The sequence below is a fragment of the Callorhinus ursinus genome, unplaced genomic scaffold (genome assembly GCF_003265705.2).
Source record: "Callorhinus ursinus isolate GAN/ISIS: 27379988/994484 unplaced genomic scaffold, GSC_fseal_2.0 scaffold12, whole genome shotgun sequence".
NCBI lineage: Eukaryota > Metazoa > Chordata > Mammalia > Carnivora > Otariidae > Callorhinus > Callorhinus ursinus.
In genome coordinates this window covers 19,533,236-19,554,274 of record NW_027397074.1, presented here as the reverse complement: position 1 = coordinate 19,554,274, position 21,039 = coordinate 19,533,236, and the positions used below count along the sequence as shown (strand labels likewise).

Sequence of the window (21,039 nt, the reverse complement as noted above, 5' to 3'; positions counted from 1 at the left end):
TTCATAAAGAAGCCCCAAATTTAAAGTCACAAGGCCAGATTCTCTGAATTGCAAGTTGTGATTTTATTTTTTTATTTTTATTTATTTATTTTTTTAAAGATTTTATTTATTTATTTGACAGAGAGAGACACAGCAAGAGAGGGAACACAAGCAGGGGGAGTGGGAGAGGAAGAAGCAGGCTCCCCGCAGAGCAGGGAGCCCGATGCGGGGCTTGATCCCAGTACTCTGAGATCATGACCTGAGCTGAAAGCAGATGCTTAATGACTGGGCCACCGAGGCACCCCTGCAACTCGTAATTTTAAATTGAGATACTTTCCCTATAGGCAACTTTATGTAGTGTAAATCAGGTACCAATTTATTTATTCAACCCTGGTTAATTATCTTCTTGACCAGACTACCAATAAGTATATTCCCAGCTTTTAAGCACATTAAACTTCTGAAGTATCAAAGTTTTTACTCCCATTTGCAATTCAAAACAGTAATCTGTTCACTTAAGAACATGATTTTTTTTGGGTGCCTGGGTGGTTAAGTGTCTGCCTTTGGCTCAGGTCATGATCCCAGGGTCCTGGGATCGAGTCCCGCAGTGGGCTCCCTGCTCGGCAGGAAGCCTGCTTCTCCCTCCCCACTCCCCCTGCTTGTGTTCCTGCTCTATCTCTCTGTCAAATAAATATATAAAATCTTAAAAAAAAAAGAACATGATTTTTTTTTCTTGGTATTAGAAACCTACAATATATCAAAACTTAAGGAATACACTGAGTTGCTGAACCATTCAGAGAAAGGAATAATTTTCAATATCCTCAAATTCTGAACCAAAGAAATGATAATGATATCTGAAACAATAAGAAAAAGAAAACAATATGACATATATTTATTAATAATACATAAAGAAGGTATTTACTAATGTGGCCAATGCCTACATTAGCTTTTATCACCTAAATTAAAAATCACTATTGCAGCATTAATTTCAACAAATGAAGTTATGTAATTATATAGAATTCAAGCATTTGTAAAAAGCATCACTCAGAATGTGAAATAGTCTGTATAATAAAATATTTACTGTGTTGAATATGGATACCTTATTATGATAATTAATCCTAAATCTCAGTATCATTTTCCTAGAAACTTAAAGGCTTCTAATTAAGGCCCAACCTATTCAGATTTAAGACCTTAGTTAATAACCTGAAAAAAATACACAGAGAAAAACATAACCTTCAGGTTTCTAGGTCATTTACACTGTATTTTGTTATGCTATACTTCATTATATTTATAAAAATACATAAGCAGGTGAGTTGCAAGAAATAAAGTATTAATAAGTTTCAAAATAATACATAAAAAGTTAATCTACATAATATTACTTATTCTTACCTCTGAACTATAATCATCTGGGGTAGTTGAAATCTCACTTTCTGGCTAAAACAAAAATAAAAACCAATTACATTAAAGCCTTCCTCCCCCACCCCAAACATTGTACTTGATTAACCCATTACTATTAGTAAAATATGATAGAAAATTCACATAAAAATCACTAAAAAACTAGTAAAAATTATTCAAGCATTTAAAAAAAATTTTTAAGTATGTGGATTTTATTTTATTCATTTTTTAAAAGTAAGCTCTGTGCCCAACATGGGGCTTCAACTCACAACCCTGAGATCAAAAGTCATATGCTCTACCAACTGAGCCAGCCATACGCCCCTAAACCTTTAAAATTTTCACTCTATGAATCACAATGGCTAACTAACACATCTGATATTTATCATAAAGCATTTTTCTAAATATAAACGTATCAAGAGGTACTTTCATACTGGGTCTTATATACATTACAAATCATTTATAAGACAAGCACGAAATAAGATATCATCCCTCTAAATCTTATGTCTCTTTTAAATAAAAGAAAGTCGTAAAATGTTACTCAAAAGAAGTCAATTTCTTCAAAAAGAAAAATCATCAGCGTGCCTGGCTCAGTTGGTAGAACATAAGACTCTTGATCTCGGAGTCGTGATTCCGAGCCCCACAATGGGCTTAGAGATTACTTTAAAAAAAAAAAAAGGGTAAAAAAAATAATCACCAAATCTTGAGGCTAGAAAAGTAGTAAGAACTTGAAGAAAAATAACAATCTTCATTGTTACTAATACCTCTGCAGCTTATAAAACACTAAGACACTCCTGTTTCATTCTTACATCCCTCGGATTTGGGTATGAAGTGAGTGGCTTTTCTGACCTTCCCTTAGTTTAGAACCACTAGAAAGAGGTTCCCTCAGTTCAGAACCACTAGGAAGTTTCCTCAAGGAGGAAACTTAAATTTTCACTGCTTTCACTGTTCACCCACTCATCTAAGAATCTCAATTTACAAGTGAGAAAAGAGACCTAGATATTTCACTTTTCATTCAACAAATATGAACAAGCACTGTCTCCTTTCCCATCTATACTTAAGGAAATTTTACTCATCACTCAATACCAAGTTCTAAGTCTACCTCCTCTCTGATGTAGTAACTGATGCCAGAAACAGAAATAAGCTTACCCCTATTCTAAAATTCTGTCATAGGGGTTCCTAACTTATATGACCCTCTTTCAAATCTAAAATACTTTCATGACATAAGTCCTCATGGCCGATTCACTTATGCCTTTCAAACAACTATAGATTAAATGTATATCGTGTACTAAAAACTGTGTTACTGAGGATGAAATGGTGAACAAGACACTCTTTGCACTGGAAATGCTAAAACTCTAGTGAGAAGCCCAAACATTGATTTGTTATGCAGAAAAAGATAACAGACACATCCTCAAACCACGTCAAGCAACAGAGTTGCCATAGTACATCATTTAAAAGATCCAGATTTCAACAGACAATTACAAGATACACAAAGAAAAAGGAAAAGTATGGCCCATATAGAAGAAAAACAACAGTCAGAAGAAATGGTCCCTGAGGAAACACAAATACTGGACTTCATATACAAAGACTTTAAGTGAGCTATTTTAAATAGAGTCAAATAAGTGAATAAAATTAAATCTAAAATACTAAAGAAAAGTATAAGGATACTGCCTTACAAAATAAAGAGCATCACTATAAAAGAACCAAAGGAGGGCACCTGGCAGGCTCAGTTGGTGGAGTATGCAACTCTTGATCGTGAGGTTGTGAGTTCAAGTCCCATGTGGGGTGTAGAGATTACTTAAAAAAAATAAAATTTTTAAAAATAATTTTTTAAAAAAGTAAAATAACTGAAATGAAAAATTCATTTCAGGGGCTTAACAGATCTGTGAAGAATCAGCAAACTTTAATATATAGTTCAATTGAAATTATGCAGTCTGAGGAAAAGATTAAAAAACAATGAAGAGGGGAGCCTGGGTGGCTCAGTCGGTTAAGTGTCTGCCTTTGGCTCAGGTCATGATCCCAGAGTCCTGGGATCGAGTCCCACATCGGGCTCCCGGCTCAGCGGGGAGCTTGCTTCTCCCTCTCTCTGCTGCTCTGCCTACTTGTGTTCTCTCTCTCTCTCTCTCTCTCTGTCAAATAAATAAATAAATAAAATATTTTTTAATAGATAAAATCTTAAAAAAAAAAAAAAGAAAGGGCGCCTAGGTGGCTCAGATGGTTAAGCATCTGCCTTCGGCTCAGGTCATGATCCCAGGGTCCTGGGATCGAGCCCCACATTCGGCTCCTGGCTCAGCGGGGAGCCTGCTTCTCCCTCTCCCTCTGCCTCTCTCCCTGCTCATGCTTTCTCTCTCTGTATCTCTGTGTCTCAAATGAATAAATAAAATCTTTAAAAAAAAAAAAGAAGAAAAATGAACAGAGCATGAGAGATCTGTGCAACAATATCAAACATACTAACATGCATAATAGGAGACCCAGAGGAGGGGAAAGAAAGGAGCAGAAAGAATATCTGACGATACACTGCCCGAACACTTCCCAAATTGGATGAAAAACACTAATCTACATATCCAAGATGCTCAACAAATTCTAAGTAGGAAAATCTCAAAAAGATCCACTCTTAGCAAATCTTTAACATCCCTGACCTTTTGAATAAAGCTCAAATCCTATATATTATCTAAATCTTTCTGTTTTCATATAAATATGTCAGGGTACAATCTAAATTGTAATTATTACCCGTCTCACACAGCACTCTTTCTCCTAAGCATCCCAGCCTTCTCTACTCCTGGTTTTAGTTGGTAGCTCCATCCCATCCACCATCCCAGTCCACTTTTAAATTCTCCCTCATCGCCTTATTCTGGAAAATCACACCATTAAAGAGAAGAAGAAAACCAGCCTTTATTTTGGGCCTTCTATGGGCCAGGTGCAATCGCACCTTTACCATCCTCCCACCCCCAACATTCTGTAATGCTTTTAAAACTAAACTTCCTACAGTTTCCAAGTCATATCATAGCTTCATGTTCTTGTGGATGTTGCTTTTTTATCACAGAGGTTGCCTTGGTACTTCCTTGCTGATAGCTAATGCTGATTTAGCATTCCCCCAAATCATGGTACTCTAGGGTACCATATGAATTTTTGTTACCATAGCTGTAATCAGAATACACAGACTATCTTACATCTGCCTTCCCCACGTGACTTTCCTAAAGGGCAGAAAATGTCATATTTACCCTTGTATCCTTGGTGCTGAATCCTTGATGTATTATATTATAGTTGTTGTACTACAAATGTTTATTGAATCAAGCTCACAAAAATTGCACAGGGTAATAATGAGTGTTGTCATTACAACAACTTTCCACTTAGAATTCTAATTTTCAAAAATCTAGATGAATACTTACTTCAACAGAGAAGACCTCATCACGTTTGATTATTGTGGATTCAGGAGTCATGGCTGTTCCTACCCTCTGAGAACTATTTATGTACATTTCATCACTCTGTGAGTGCTCAATATTCAAAGCATGGTATGTTGACACATCATGTTTACTGCTTGAAGTTTTCCTCTTTTTTTTCTGCTTCTTAGAAGGATTCTGCCCATCAGATTGAGCTTTCCTTTGTCGAAACTGGGCAAGCTACAGAAAAAAAGACATGTCCTTATCATTAGAGATACTTTTTCTTTACCACCACTATGAAAAAAGCAAGTATCTTTGGAATCATTTTCTTGACAAAATCAAACCATCACTAAATAAAGGACAGTTGTTACAGTCCTTAATATAACTACCAAATGGCAAAAAAAATTAGGTACTTCTGAATAAATACTATTCAAATATTAAGAAGAACTGAAAATGTCATGTCTAAAGAAAAAAAAAATAGCCCAGAGTTGGGGAGAACAGGGAAAACAGGTGCTCTTACTCACAGCTTGGCAAGAGTGTAATATCTGGATGTTAGATTATATAAAAATATAAGAGGTCGAAATGCATTTACCTGTGAAATTTCTGGGACTTCTACTAATTTGTACTAAATGTAATTAGTCCATGCAAAATATTTAGTTACACAAATGATCACTGCAGCCTTGTCTCTAATGGGAAAAAAATTTGAAATAATTTAAATGTCAAACAATAGTGCTTCCTATCCCCTAATCACTTGCATATCATCATCAGGATTTTTGCCATGTCCTAATGCCATCTATACTTATCATTAACTTAACATGTTTTAACTAGTGTACTTATCTAAATTTATTTTAAAAGGAGACTTTCTATCCTGGTATAAATTAAAAGCCAGTATCACTTGTGATTTCCTTAAATAAAATAGTAAACAGAAATGAAGTAATGAAAACTAACACTACATTATCAAAATTTTAGCTAGGTATTACTGCTGAAGGTTATAAGAGAAACAGGCAAGTGTTAAAGGAGTATTAAGGATATATGAGCATCAAACAGACTTTTGGCTAAACAGATGGTCTAAAAAAAACCTGGAAAAGTATTAACTTTCTTATGATACTATTCACTATTATTTATTTATTTTTAAAAAAGATTTTATTTATTCATTTGAGACACAGAGATAGAGATAGAGATAGAGAGAGCATGAGCAGGGGGAGAGGCAGCGGGAGAGGGAGAAGCAGGCTCCCCGCTGAGCCAGGAGCCCGATGCGGGGCTCCATCCCAGGACCCCAGGATCATAACCTGAGCCGAAGGCAGACAATCAACCATCTGAGCCACCCAGGTGCCCCTATTCCCTATTATTTAATACTGGATCAGGCTATCACCTAAAATATCTTGTCACCACCTAAAATCAGGAGTATGCATTACATACTTTGGGTAACACTGGATTAACTCAATTAAAATGTTAATGCAAATAATAATATTAAAGATGTTTATATAAAAAGTATATGTGAAAAATAATAAAGATGTTTATGACACAGTGGTATATATAAAATAATACTGCAATAGAATTTTTTTTTAAGGTTATTTATTTATTTGACAGAGAAAGACACAGCGAGAGAGGGAACACAAGCAGGGGGGTGTGAGAGGAAGAAGCAGGCTTCCCACTGAGCAGGGAGCCCAAGGCGGGGCTCGATCCCAGGACCCTGGGATCATGACCTGAGCCAAACGCAGATGCTTAACAACTGAGCCACGCAAGGCGCCCCAAATCTTTTTTTTTTTTAATAAAAGGAAAATGGTGTGCATCCCTTTCAACAAAGACCAGCAGGGCTCAGGCCCACAGTCTTCAGTAATTCTAACTAGCTTGAATTTTAATAACATTATACACATAGGCATATATAAATTCTGGAAGAATATAACCACAACTTTGATATCTCTCTAGACTGGAGATTATGCTCATTTGAAATTTCCTTTTTTATGCAACACATTTTCTAAATTTTATATGAAGCAACTACTAACCACCCATTCTTAAATTTACTTTGAGCTACTTGATCATTGAGAGAAGAACAAAAGCATAAGAATAGGTGTAAGCCCCTCTGTGCCTTTAAATAGGAAACCTACTACAGCATATTCATTATATAACTATTAATTAGACCAAGCACAAAGATGGCCAGTAAATTTCTTACGATACGAAGTATTAAAACAATCTTAATGATGTTGATATCATTAACTATCAAAATATGTGACAAATACCAGAACTTACAGAATAACACACAGCATATTTTATACTTGTTTTGTTTGTTGCAGATGAAAAAAAGGATACAGCTATATAGTAGTGATTACTTAATAAAGACATCTGACTCATAAGTCAGAAATATCTGATCAATCACTGACCTTGTAGAATGTAAAAATATATCACATTAAAAATTTTCCCCAGTTATTTAGCAACTAGCCTGTTACCCTACTTCATGTCTGCTTAAGGAACAGATGCAAGACCAGTTGCCTCTATTTGTACATTATTAAGCTGCTGGAATGCATTTAAACTACTTTGGAGGATACTACATTCATTCTTAAAAATAAACCAACTGAAACACTATTACATATTATCTGAAAATAGAATCAAAAGTCTAGGCACATCATTTTAAAAAGATCCCACAGAGAGAACACAAAACCAAGAAAAACATTAATAATGACATTCTTGATATTTAAGTTCAACTTCAGAAACTTCTTAACATTCCATGTTGTCTGTGTTAGAAAATATACCCAGAGAGCAGAGAATATAAAGACAAAGAAGAATATTCTGTTTAAAATTCCAACTTGTAGGGTTATATAATTTATATTTAATATTTATTTTATGTACAAATACATAACAAAGGAGAAAACTAAAACTGTATTTTAAAAAGTTTGATTTTTCAAAAAACACCTCTGAGACAGTAGTATCCATTACTAAATGAACCCAAATGAAAAAGTTATTAACAGATATAGAATAAAAAGTAGAATGGTTCTCGGGGTGCCTGACTGGCTCAGTCAGAGGAGCATGTGTCTCTTGATCTTGGGGTGGTGAGTTTGAGCCCCACGTGGGAATAGAGATTACTTAAAATAATTAAGAATTAAAAAGTAGAATGGTTTTCTGGTAGAATGGTGTAGAATTAAAAGTAGAATGGTGTTTAGAACAAATCATTTCTAAGAACATAAAATTACCAAGACATTGTTTTAGGCCTTTTACTGATTATATGAAGTCATACTATTTTTTCAGAACAATTAACCAGAAGGTAGACAGCATGAGGGTAAGGATTTTTGTTCTGTTCACTGCTATATATTCAAAGCCTGGAACAGTACTAAAAAAATACATGTTGAGGGGCACCTGGTGGCTCAGTTGGTTAGGCATCTGCCTTCAGCTGAGGTCATGGTCTCGGGGTCCTGGGGTGGAGCCCCGCGTCGGGCTCCCAGCTCAGCAGGGAGCCTGCTTCTCCCTCTCCCTCTGCCCCCACTCATGCTTTCTCTCTCTCAAATAAATAAAATCTTTAAAAAAAAAAATACATGTTAAGTGAAAAAAGATAACTTACCTTTTTACAGAAAAGTCACCACTAAAAAAAATTATTTTAAGCACTATTCCATAGAACCAGACAATTCAGATGACATAACAGGCATATCTAATTCTATTATCTAGAAAAGCCCCATGGTTTTAGAATTAAAATCAGCAATTAAATGAATCAAAACACAAAATAATCTCTCTCACCATCTCTTCCTCCATCAGGCAAAACAAAACAAAATTAATTCTCAAAAATAATGCCCACAATAGCTTTTTAGCAAGAGTTCTGTTTCATAAATATGTATACAGAACTATACAACTCAACACCAAAAAAACCAATCTGACTAAAAAATGAACAGAGGTTCTGAATAGACGTTTCTCAAAGAAGACATATAGATGGCTAACAGATGCATAAAAAGCTACTCAACATCACTCATAATCAGGGAAATGCAAATCAAAACCACAGTGAGATATCACTTTACTCCTTCAGAATGGCTAAAATCAAAATCACAAGAAATAACAAGTGTTGCTAAGGATGTGGAGAAAATGGAAACCCTATGCATGGCTGCTGGGAATGCATATTGATACAGCCACTGTGGGAAACAGTATGGAGATTCCTCAAAAAATTAAAAATGGAATTACCATTTGATCCAGTAGTTCCACTATTGGGTATTTACCCAAAGAAAATGAAAACACTAATTTAAAAAAAAATACACCCCCATGTTTATTACAGCATTATTTACTATAGCCAAGATATGGAAGCAACCTAACAGTTCACTGACAGACAAATGGATAAGGAAGATGTAGTACAATATACAATGGAATATTACACAGCCATAAAAAATGAGATGGTGCCAGTGGCTTAGTTAGGTGGGCATCTGACTTGATTTCTGCTTGGGTTATGGTCTCAGGTTGTGAGATCAAGTCCCGTGTCAGGCTCCGTGCTAAGCGTGGAGCCTTCTTGGGATTTTCTCTCTCCCTCTCCCTCTGCCCCTCCCTCCATCACTCTCCCTCTCAAAAAAAAAGAGAGAGCGAGAGCATACCATTTGAGACAATGTGGGTAGACCTGGAGGGCATTATACTGAGTGAAATAAGTCAGACTAAGAAAGACAAATACTATATAATTTTACTCTTATGTGGAATTTAAAAAACAAAACAAACAGAAAAAAGAGACAAAAAAAAAGACTCTTAAATACAGAGAAGAAACTGTAGAGGGAAGGTGGGTATGGAGATGAATGAAACAGATAAAGGTGAATGAGAATACACTTGTATAGGTAAAGAACTGTTGAATCATTATAGTGTGCATCTGAAACTAATACTATGCTAATTATACTTTGATTTAAAAAAAAAATAAATATATAATGCCCAGAATAGCTTTTCTGCAGGAGTTCCATTTCATAAAAATGTGAGAGGAGTAAGATCGTAAGTCTAATTTCTTACACCTATGTAAGTTATTTTTATTTTAAATCTGAAAAGTGGCAAGCTAGCAGATAAGCAAAAATCAGAAATTCTACTCAATTAGCTAATCATCTGATATTGAAATGATACACTTAAAATTACTGGGAAAACATTTATTCTAAAACATGCTAAAAATTCAGACTACGGCCATCTGTGTTTGTCATTTGGAAGCCAATTATAAAAATGTTAACATATGTAGGCACAGAAATAGTTGCAAGATTTACTGGAAAGATACCATGTCCACATACACTTGTCTTTCAGAACTAATTCAAATCTCAAGCAAATATCTTACTTTGACCAGAACATGACTAAACGACTAAACAAAAATTACTGATAATTTATTCCTTAAGTTCAATATTTATAACCTTCTAAGTAATCATTCTCAATAAAACAAGGAACTTAAAAAATCCTGTATAAAAACATGCCAAGTTTTTATAATGGCACTTCAAAAAAACTACTAATTATAACATTTATCAAATGTTCACTGAGTGTTAACTATGTGCCAGGCACTGTGCTAGACATGAACCAAAATACATGGTCCTACAAGTAGGATCTTTTAGTCAAGGCCAGCCTATTACATCACTGAGTTGTGGGAAGCAAATAAAAGTTAGTGTACAATTTCATAATCAAAAGTACTCCTATATATCTTTAAGGAGGGGAGCCTCTCATATCCTGATTTTCTCAAAGGCAGCTTTTTTTAAAATAAATTTTTTTTTAATTTAAATTCAATTAGCCAACATATAGTACATCTTTAGTTTCAAATGTAGGGTATAACAATTCATCAGTGTGTATAACACCCAGTGCTCATCACATCTCCCGCCCTCCTTAATGCCTATCACCCAGTTACCCCATCCCCCCGCCCAGCACCGCTCAGTTTGTTTCCTAGAGTTAAGAGGCTCATGCTTTTTCTCCCTCTCTGATGACTTTCAAAGGCAGCTTTCTATAAGAGGTGTGGTGGTTAAGTTTTAGATCTGTGAGGATAATAACTTGGCATAGGACAGGTATTAAGTAGTTTATTTATTTAAAAATATTTATTGACTGCCTATCATGTATCCAGCACTGCACTAAAGGCAGTACAGGTAGTAATGAATCAAACAGATACACACCATACTCCTATGAATTGTAATCCAGGTCGGAAGAACAAATTAAACAAATACAGATAAACACAGATATACATCATTTCAAGAGATAAAAAAAAAATGCCTTGAAGATAAAGTATAGGTAGTAAAGAAAGCCTACAATGGAAAGATTTAATTTGGTTGGTGACGTCGGGAGAAGTGAGGAAATATCCTACTGGAAAAAAGAGTATGAAGCTGAGATTTGAAGACAAATATGAGTTACTTGTCTAAGATCATAATCAGTTAAGTGGCAAAACAGAGTAAGAACACCTGACTCCAAATCCAGTATTTTTCCATTATACCAATTTATGTTCCATGCATTGAGTTCCTTTTTCTCCTTCATTTGTCATTATACTTCAAATCCTAGAACACTAAGTTCAAAGTCATGAATACATGAAATCACCAAACCGACAAATACTTTTTTGACCAAACTAGGGAAAAAAACACCCACAACAACAACACACACACACCCAAAAGAGAACATTGTAAAATATTTTAAAAATGTTATCTAGTCTCTCCAGTTTCCAAAAACAGCTGTGAGTTGAGCCATTTTCTATGTTTTCGCTGTAGAAAATTTAAGAAATCCTAATTAATTCTAATTATGGTGACTATTTGTACTTGTCAGTACTGCCTTTAAACCTTTTTAATATTCCTTAATGAATGCTGCACAAGAATGTTGTACAAACTATTACAACAAAACTCCAGGGGCCTAACTATGGAAACAAAAAGAAGATTACAACAGTTGACCCAAAGACAATTTGTATGTGGGGCAACTGAAAAGCAAGGAAGACAAAAGCAACATTTTAAGGATGCTCTGAAGCATATTTTCCAACAGTATCACAAACTGCTGGAAAATAACAGTGTCAAATAGCCCCAAAAATATCAGATACGGAAAAGACCTCAGAACTTTACATTACTGAGCCATCAGTCTTACTTACATTCTATAATCTCATTCAGTGTAGATTTTTTATTAGTTTTGGAACATCTTCATGTTTAAGAAGAAAAGAGATTCTGCACTCTAAGGAATCATCTTAATTTTGCATATTTTAACACATTTCATCGTATGGCACATAGTAGATACAAATATTTGGTGAATGAAAATAATATTTCAAAAAGAATATGGGTTACATATAATAGAATACTGAATCATTATGTCTAAAGAGAGTCTAATAAACTAGCTTTGTGATACTGGACAAGCCATTTGACCTCAGTAGAATCCAATTTCTTCAACTGTACAATGAAGAGATAGATTAGAAGGACTTCTTAAGATTTCTTTCAGTTTTGGGGCACCTGGGTGGCTCAGTCAATTAAGTGTCCAACTGTTGATTTCAGTTCAGATCATGATCTCAGGGTTGTGAGATTGAGCCCTGCATTAGGCTCCACGCTCAACGGGGAATCTGCTCAAGATTCTCTCTCTGCCCCGACCCTGCCAGCACGGGTGCACGCACACATACTCTCTCTCAAATAACGTTAAAAAATAAAAGATTTCTTCCATTTTTAAGGGCTCTTTTGAAGAACTGTTTTCAATTTTTCTTTGTCCTTTCTCCTCTTCCTACTCTTCATTATAAAGGAGGAAAAGCTAGAATTTTACATTATAAGAGCTGTTTTTTTTTTTAAAAACCGTTGCTTGAGGGGTGGCTGGGTGGCTCAGTTGGTTAGGCGTCTGGCTCTTGGTTTTACCTCAGGTCACAATCTCAGGGTTGTGGGATTGAGCCTGGTGTTGGGCTCTGCACATGGTGTGCGACCTGCGTGGGATCTCCTCTTTCCCTTTCCCTCTGCCCCTCCCCCCCTTAAAAAAAACACACAAACAAAAACCATTACTTGAAAAACAATAAACAGTATTATTAAATGACCCCAATGAAAAAAGATGATAGATGCAGAATAAAAATTAGAATGATTACTTTACAGTGCTTAGAACAAATCTCTTCTAAGTACTTAAAATAATTAAAATACTGTTTTAGGTTCATGTTGCTGATTATATGAAGTTAACTTATTTCAGAACAAATAACTAGATAGGAGGCTTCAGGAGGAAAGAGGTTTTTAATCAGAATCAAAGCCTACATAATACTCTAAGTCTAGAAGAGTGCCTGCACATAGGTTCTCAATGAATATTTGTTGAATAAAAAAAGATAATTTATTTTTTATAAAAAGAGGCACCACTAAACAGTAATTTTAGGCATTACTCCTCAGAATTTCAGAACATCTGCAGAGTTCCTTTTTAAAAAAAATGGGGTGCCTGTCTGGTTCAGTCAGAAGAGCGTGTGACTCTTATCATGGGGTTGTGAGTTCGAGACCCACACTGGGTGCAGAGATTATTTAAAATAAATAATTTTTCTTAAAAGATGACATACCAGTTCTATGGTTATATTATTGCATAACCATACAATGTAACTGTCAAAAATAATGTTTTCAAAAAAATTTTTATGTGAGAAAATGCTCTCAACATAAAGTCTGAGGAAAAGAAGCCAAAATTGCATAGAGTATGATTCAAGTTATGTTTAAAAATATACACAGAAACAAAGAATCAACAAACTAATAGTGATTACTTATGGATTGAGACTATGGGTGATTGTTTTCTTCTCTGAAAAATCTTCACTGCCTCCTTCCCCACAGATCTGTAAAGAATATTCTGTAAAGAATATTCGCTAATAAAAATTATCATGGACTTATAAGTTAGTATCACCATTTTTTTAAAGGACACAATACACATCTACCACAAATCTCATTCCAAAAAGCAGAGAGAAGGCAGAGTCCCTGGAATATGCTGTCCTGGGACCTAGCCACTTTCATCAGCCTCTCCAGACATGGTTACCAAACCTCATAAGCATTAACTGCTAACACTGACAGGTCATTACATCTTCACTGTTCACATGCCATCTACCTCTGTTTCATTTCACTGTCACCTCAGTTATTAACAACGAACAGTAAGAATAATGGCACTCTGCCCCAATCTTATCTAGTCTCTCCATATTATGAAGCTTAATCTCCTTAAAAATAAATAAAAACAATGTACATCTCTTATAAAGAAGAATCCTTAAACCAAGATATATCTGTAACAGATACTATCTCTCTCAGCAACATAAATATATGCCAGTTTAACACTTGAAGTTTCATTCATAAGCCACAGGTTATAAACTATTATTCCTTCTGATATATGTATGTATCTTCTTTTTGCAAGAATTCTCAATTTAATAATGGAAGAACTGCTACATCTGGTCAGTTCAAAGGCCCATCCTGTCAGGTATCCAGTGTCCATCAACAGCTCTAAAGGACATCTGTCAGAGACCATTTATGTGATGTAATGAGGTATATAATAAACACACAAATATCAGTTTGTTTTTTGCTTCATTTCCTCTTCCTACCTCATTCCCTCACACAGTCACTACTCCCCAAGAACTGATAGACCTTGGGATCACAATCTCTGCACAAATCTAAGCCTTTGGTACGTGCTGTGCATCAGAAGATGGACAAAAGCTAACAAAGCAGCAGTGTTTGTAACAACAAAAAAACTGGAAACAACCCAAATGCTCACTGGTACTGGGGCAAATTCCAATAATGGAATACTATGCAGGAGTGAACACTCTCTACATAACACTGAACATAAAGCAAATCACTAAAGACCGCTTGCAACATGATACCATTAAGTTCAAAAACAGGAAAACCGGGCGCCTGGGTGGCTCAGTTGGTTGAGCGACTGCCTTTGGCTCAAGTCATGATCCTGGAGTCCCGGGATCGAGTCCTACATCAGGCTCCCTGCTAAGCAAGGAGTCTGCTTCTCCCTCTGACCCTCCCCCCTCTCATGTGCTCTCTCTCATTCTCGCTCTCTCAAATAAATAAAAATCTTTAAAAACAAAACAAAACAAAAAAACAGGGAAACCAACAAACTGCTTATGTATATATATGTGACACAGAAAAGCAAAGCAATGATAAATAAAATTCAGAACTGTAGCTACCTGAGGTGGTAAGGGGCTGGGATTAGATTTTCAAATGTATTTGAATTGCTTATTTCTTAAGCTGGGTAGTAAGTATAAAGGTAGTTTTTTTTTTTAATCATTTATCTTACCTAATCATTTTTTAAGCAGGTTCCACACTGGGTGTGGGGCTTGAACTCCTGACCCTGAGATCAAGACCTGAGCTGAGGTCAAGAATTGGACACTTAACTGAGCCACCCAGGCATCCCTTACCTATTTATTTTATATTTATCCTCTTGTAAGTGAAACATAATTAATTTAGGTATTTCTAAAGTATGCAGAACTTCCTTCTGAGGAAATTAGCCAGTGCTCCTACCATCCATGACACCCGGGTCTCTCCTGCTGCTCTAGTTTGAGAAAAGAAGTGAGTCAATTCAATTCTTCTGGAATTAGGGAACAAGAAGGCAAGAAAGATGTCCAGAAAGATAACAGAGGGGAGATGCATCTTACATGAATGATATACAATAATCATATAAATCTATAAATATCCCTAAAATCAACCATGAAGTACAATTTCCATGATAAACCTACTAGTCATGTTGCAGACTCAAATACTTTTCTCTGCTGTTTTCCTGCTGACATATATCATTCCTACTTCTTCAGCTGCACACCAAGGAAAGCAGCTGGCATATGACAGTTCATGATATACAATCACTCAGTGTTGCAGAATCACACATAGTGATGATGTTACTGGATCAGTAACTCTACTACATATTGAGGATCTTTCAAAAAATAATAAGTCTTGGGGTGCCTGGGTGGCTCAGTTGGTTAAGCGTCGAACTCTTGGTTTTGATTCAGATTGTGATCTCATGGTTCGTGAGTTTGAGCCCCACGTCAGGTTCTGTGCTCAGCGTGCAGTCTGCTTGAAGATTCTCTCTCTATGCCCCTGCCCCCCCAAATGAGTAAATCTTAAAAAAAAAATAGTGAGTCCAGGGGCGCCTGGGTGGCTCAGTCTGTTGGGCAACCGACTCTTGATTTCAGCTTAGGTCGTGATTTCAGGGTTGTCGGTTCCCTCTCCCCCACCCCCTCCCCTGCACTCACTCGCTCTCTCTAAAAAACAAAACAAAACCAAAAAACAAAAAAGAGTAAGTCCTGGCTCCACCCCAGATATTCTGATTTTGGGATGAAGTGTGACCTAGGATTCAAAATTGTTTGAAGCTTCCCAGGTGCTTCTGTTGTGCTGCAATGTTTGGGAACCGCTAGGCTAGATGCTTATTCTATGAATAGATAGGCTTCCACTACTTAAATAAATTTTCTCTCCTCTTTCTTTTCTTAAACTGTATATAGTGAGAAACAACCTCATTAAATAGAACAGATGTGGGTTAACTGATGTACAGGCAAAGGAAGAGTATCAGATATTGTGAAAGATAAGAGATGATGTAGAGAACAGCACTGATTCCAAATGCCTTTTCAGTTTCCCATGAGGCCCAACTATATTTCATTTACCTTCCTCTGAAATCTATCTTTATTTCATTTACCTTCCTTTGAAATCTATCTTTATAATAACCCTCTATCTTCTCTCCTTCACTTAAATAATACTAGGTTTTTGAAAATAAAAAAGCCCAGGGTGCCTGGGCTCAGGTCACCATCCCAGGGTCGTGGGATCAAGCCCCATGTTGCCCATCCCCCCCACACCCACACTCAGGAGGGTGTCTGCTAGAGATTGTCTCTCCCTTTCTGTCTCCCTCTGCCTCTCCCCCTGCTCACACACTCTCTCAAATAAATAAATCTTAAAAAAACAAAAGAAAAAAGCCTTATTAGAATTAGGCTATTTGATTTACATTTAGCTGTATTAATCAAATCAATGTAATTTTTTAAAAAATGGTTTAACTGCTTCATCTATATAGCAATAACAGAACTGCCACCAGGTGGCAGCATACCTACCTGACCATGGGATATATTCTTTGGAAAGGAATAACCTCTTGAAAGGTTAAACATATCAAATATATATCCTTTTAACAGGTTTCTGCTACTTTTAGGATAAAATCCATACTATTTTATTTTTTTATTAAAGATTTTTATTTATTTATTTGAGAGAGAGAATGAGAGACAGCACGAGAGGGAAGAGGGTCAGAGGGAGAAGCAAGACTCCCTGCTGAGCAGGGAGCCCGATGTGGGACTCGATCCCGGGACTCCAGGATCATGACCTGAGCCGAAGGCAGTCGCTTAACCAACTGAGCCACCCAGGCGCCCAAATCCATACTATTTTAAAGAGTACATATGGCTTCTCATTATCTGATCCCAGCCTATTTCTCCAATCTAATTTTCTGCTGTGTAGCTTGATCCTCTATGCTCCAGCATGGAAAGGATAATGATGATGGTTAATACTTCTTGAACACTTTTCATAGTCTGACAATATTCTAAGTGCTTTGTAAGTATTAGCTGAATTCTCATAATAACCCCAAGGCAGGTACTATTATTATTCTCATCTTCCAGATGGGGAGCAGGGGCACAGAGAGGTTAAATAACTTGCCTAAAGTCACAAAGCTAAAAATGGCAGAGCCATGATTTGATCCCAGATGGGTCTCGTCTAGTCTAAGCTCATTACCACTACAATTATATTGCTTTTCACAACAACAACTTTGAAAAATTAGGTAGCATACACCACCTTTCCCTGATTCCCATTCATTCCTTAATCTGGAATCTACATTTCCCTTTCTGACCAATGGCTGCTAAAGCTAATGGTCACTTTTCAAGTCTCCATCATACTTGATTTCTCATTTTTGACTAGTGGTACTCCTCCTTACTTGAAACTGTCTTCCCTCAGTTTCACAGACATCATTGTCTTCTAGCTTTGTGAACAGTTTGTGTTTCAGTGTTCTTTGCAGATACTTCTTCACCTGCCTTTTAAACATGGGTGCTTCTACAAAAGCAAACAAACAAACATCTAGAGGATTCAACTCTCAGTCTGCATTAGTCTTCTTCCTGACTAAACTCCTTACTTCCAGAGTATCGCTAGTATCTTTAAACCAAATATTTATCTCTAGCATGGGCTTCTGTCTTCAGTTCCAGACACATTCAATTTTACACTGGATCATTCCTCTAGGATGTCCTATAAGCACCTCCAACTCAACATATCCAAAACAAAACTCATTTTCATCTGACTCAAATATTTGTTTCCCTCCAAATATGCCCATATTTCCTATCTCAGATACCCATTTCATTCAAACTCTTCTCTTCCCCCAAATATGTTCATCTTCCTTATCTCAGAGACTAGCACCTACCTCCTTACAGTTGCTCAAGTCAGAAAACTAGAGTCAACTCTCGCCTTAGCCTGTTTGGGCTACTATAACAAAATATTACAGACTTAGTAGTATATAAAGAAATTTATTTCTCAAAGTTCTGGAGGCTAAAGTCATAGTTCTGGAAGCTAAAGTCTAAGATTAGGGGCCAGAAAGAAGACTTAGGATCTGGTGAGAGCCCACTTTCTAGTTCACAGGTGGTCATCTCTTTGCTATAACCTCACATGATGGAAGAGGCAAGAGATTTTTTTTGTAAGGGAATTAATCACATTCATGAGGGCTCCGCCCTCACGACCTAATTACCTCCCAAAGGCCCCACCTCCTAATACTATCACGTTGGAGGTTAGGATCTCAACATATGAATTTTGGGGAAACACAAACATTCAGACCATAGCATCTTCCTTACCCTTTACAACTAATTACCAAGGCCTCTCAATCCTACCTCCTAAACACTGATCAAAGATCTAAGAGCCTGTGTAGGATTGAAGTTAAGAACACAATCTCTTTGGTCAGACAACTAGATTTAAATCATTGCTCTGCCACTATGACATGCAAATTACTTAACCTCTCCAGTTTTCCCACCTATAAAACAGGGATAGCAACAGTATCCACAGCTCTTAGAACAGTTATAAGGATTAAATGAGGTAATAAATAGAATCCTTAGCATAATGCCTAGCATTAGAAAGTGCTCCAGAACTGGTAGCTACTATTACTATCGAATTCATATTCTTTCCACCGTCAAACTTCCCACTGCCCAAGTGAGTGATAATGAGGTAGGAACAGAAGTGTGGATAAATCAAGAATTATTTAGAAGGTAAAATTAGCAGAATGTGGTGATTGGCTGGATCTGAAAGGTTAAGGAGAGTGCCAGGGAAACCAAGTAGAAGGTGAGGTAAAGTGGGCCTGGTTTTACTGGGTAGTGAATGGTGTTAGAATGAGAAGAAAAAGGCTAAGTACGAGACAGATTTTGAATTAAAAAATAAAAATGAATGGGGTTGGGTTACAAGCTTGCGGGATCTAGGAAGATACTCGCAAAATACTTCAAAGGATTTTAGTTTTCAACTGAGCTGCTTTCTGAATAGGTATAAACTACTACGCCTCTGAAATATGATTGCACATGAGGTAGAAAAGAACTCTAGAACATTAAAAAAGTTTAAATTCAAATCCTAAAGGAAAAAAGACTACATATAGACTTTTCCGTCTTAAGGTTAAAACCCTGAGGCCTTCTGGGGCGCCTGGGTGGCTCAATTGGTTAAGTGTCTGCCTGTCTGCCTTTGGCCCAGATCATGATCCCAGAGACCTCCGACTGGATGGAGCCCTGCAGGGGGCTCCCTGCTCAGGGGGGAGCCCGCTTCTCCCTCTCCCTCTGCCCCTCCCCTGCCACTCATGTTCTCTCCAGCTTACTCTGCTCTTTCTGTTAAATAAATAAATAAATAAATAAATAAATAAATAAATAAATAAATACCTGAGGCCTATTAAAATTACCTACATTGGATTTTACCCTTTGAATTTTAAAATATATACTCTTCTCAACTAATATATATATATATATCTCCATCCCAAATTATCTTTTCTTTTCAAACTCTATTATAAAAATTGCTATTGGTTGAAGTGGAAAAGTGAGAGTTCTCTTATTACAGGGAATCACTCAGTAAAAATGCTCAGACATGTATTTTCATTACAAAAGGAATTTATGCAAACCAAAATTTAAATACTAACTTGATAAATGTAAAACATTTTACAGAAAAATATTTCCAATATTTTTAAGTTGTCTATGAATAGAAAATAGTTTCTATAACTTTTAGCCAAAACCCATTATTTCATATATAAACTTCCAGCAGATATTTGCTAATGCAGTTTTTAAACAGTTTCTATTACCTTTCCCTTTAGAGTATGTATCTACTTGACTTAAGAAATCAACATATACATAACAGTCAACAGACCATAAATGGTGTGGTAATTAACTGAGATCATTGCCCTAAGTACATTGCAATTCCCTGTATCACCCTCATATACTTTCATGTTAAATTTGATTTTTGATAGAGAACAAGTATTTTTAGTTCTAATTGGTCCCTAACCCTATCTATCTTCCGTGGGGAAACAATAACACAACATCAACTTGAATAAAAGTGAAACTCCTGAGGAATAAATACAGCTTAATCACAGAGCCCACAATAAATGATTCTTAGTGAACAAGGAATTTTGTAGTGTGTTCAGTATCAAGAGAAGAAAAAAAAGGGGAAGAGCAAGAAAGTGATTTTACACCCTGTTTTTCAGAGATCTATAAACCAGAGAACCTATTCAGTCAATACAATTTACAAATTTGGATCTTTATAGATTAGGATTTTGAATAGTAAAGTTTAGTGTAGTTTTTACAAGTCAAAATAATATCTTTGGGGGCTTTAAGAAATGATCCCTTAAAAGTCAAAATGACAACAAAAATATGTTATACTAGTGAAATACTGTGTTCACATATGAAAATGACAAGTCTTTTTGTTACTGAACAAGACTAGGTTATTTTGTTCCCACAGTGAAAATGGATTGGTAATGTCCAAGCCAAAAACCCAACAGGTGTCCCTTTGACCAACTGCATGCTCTTGTAAAACAGCTAGTCATGGAATGAAATGACTCAATGGCCCACAGAGAACTCAAACTTCTGTATCATGCTCTAATCAATTCACCTAGAACCTATTATTCAAAGCAATAGTTTAAATGTTGGAAGAGCCTAGAAGTCTTTAAAAAAAAAAAGCAAGATGGAAGATAATCCTATAATCCTACTGAGATGTATGGTTCTCTCTGTCTACCCCTCTCTCCTATCTGCCTGAGCACATGTATTCACTCTCTCCTTGCATATAGAAAAAATGCATACAATAACTAATATTATGTAACAATTGGCAACAACCCAATTAAAAATGGGCAAAGGACTTAAATAGACATTTCTCTGAAAATAGACAAATGGCCAAAAAGTACATGAAAAGATGCT

General features: G+C 36.1%; 1 protein-coding gene across 10 annotated transcripts in view; it reads right to left on the bottom strand.

Moving 5' to 3' along the window:
• The window catches only part of AKAP9 (A-kinase anchoring protein 9), a 197,921-nt gene that overhangs the window by 128,263 nt on the left and 48,619 nt on the right, over window positions 1-21,039 (bottom strand). For 8 of the 10 annotated variants that reach the window (XM_073898794.1, XM_073898793.1, XM_025872853.2 and 5 more), the window contains 2 exons: window positions 4,758-4,988; window positions 1,366-1,410 (listed from right to left, as the gene is read on the bottom strand). The exons of the other annotated variants lie outside the window; for them this stretch is intronic. In XM_073898794.1, coding sequence (XP_073754895.1) covers window positions 1,366-1,410; window positions 4,758-4,988 — 276 coding nt within the window. The remainder of the gene's footprint in view (window positions 1-1,365; window positions 1,411-4,757; window positions 4,989-21,039) is intronic. 10 annotated transcript variants of the gene reach the window in all.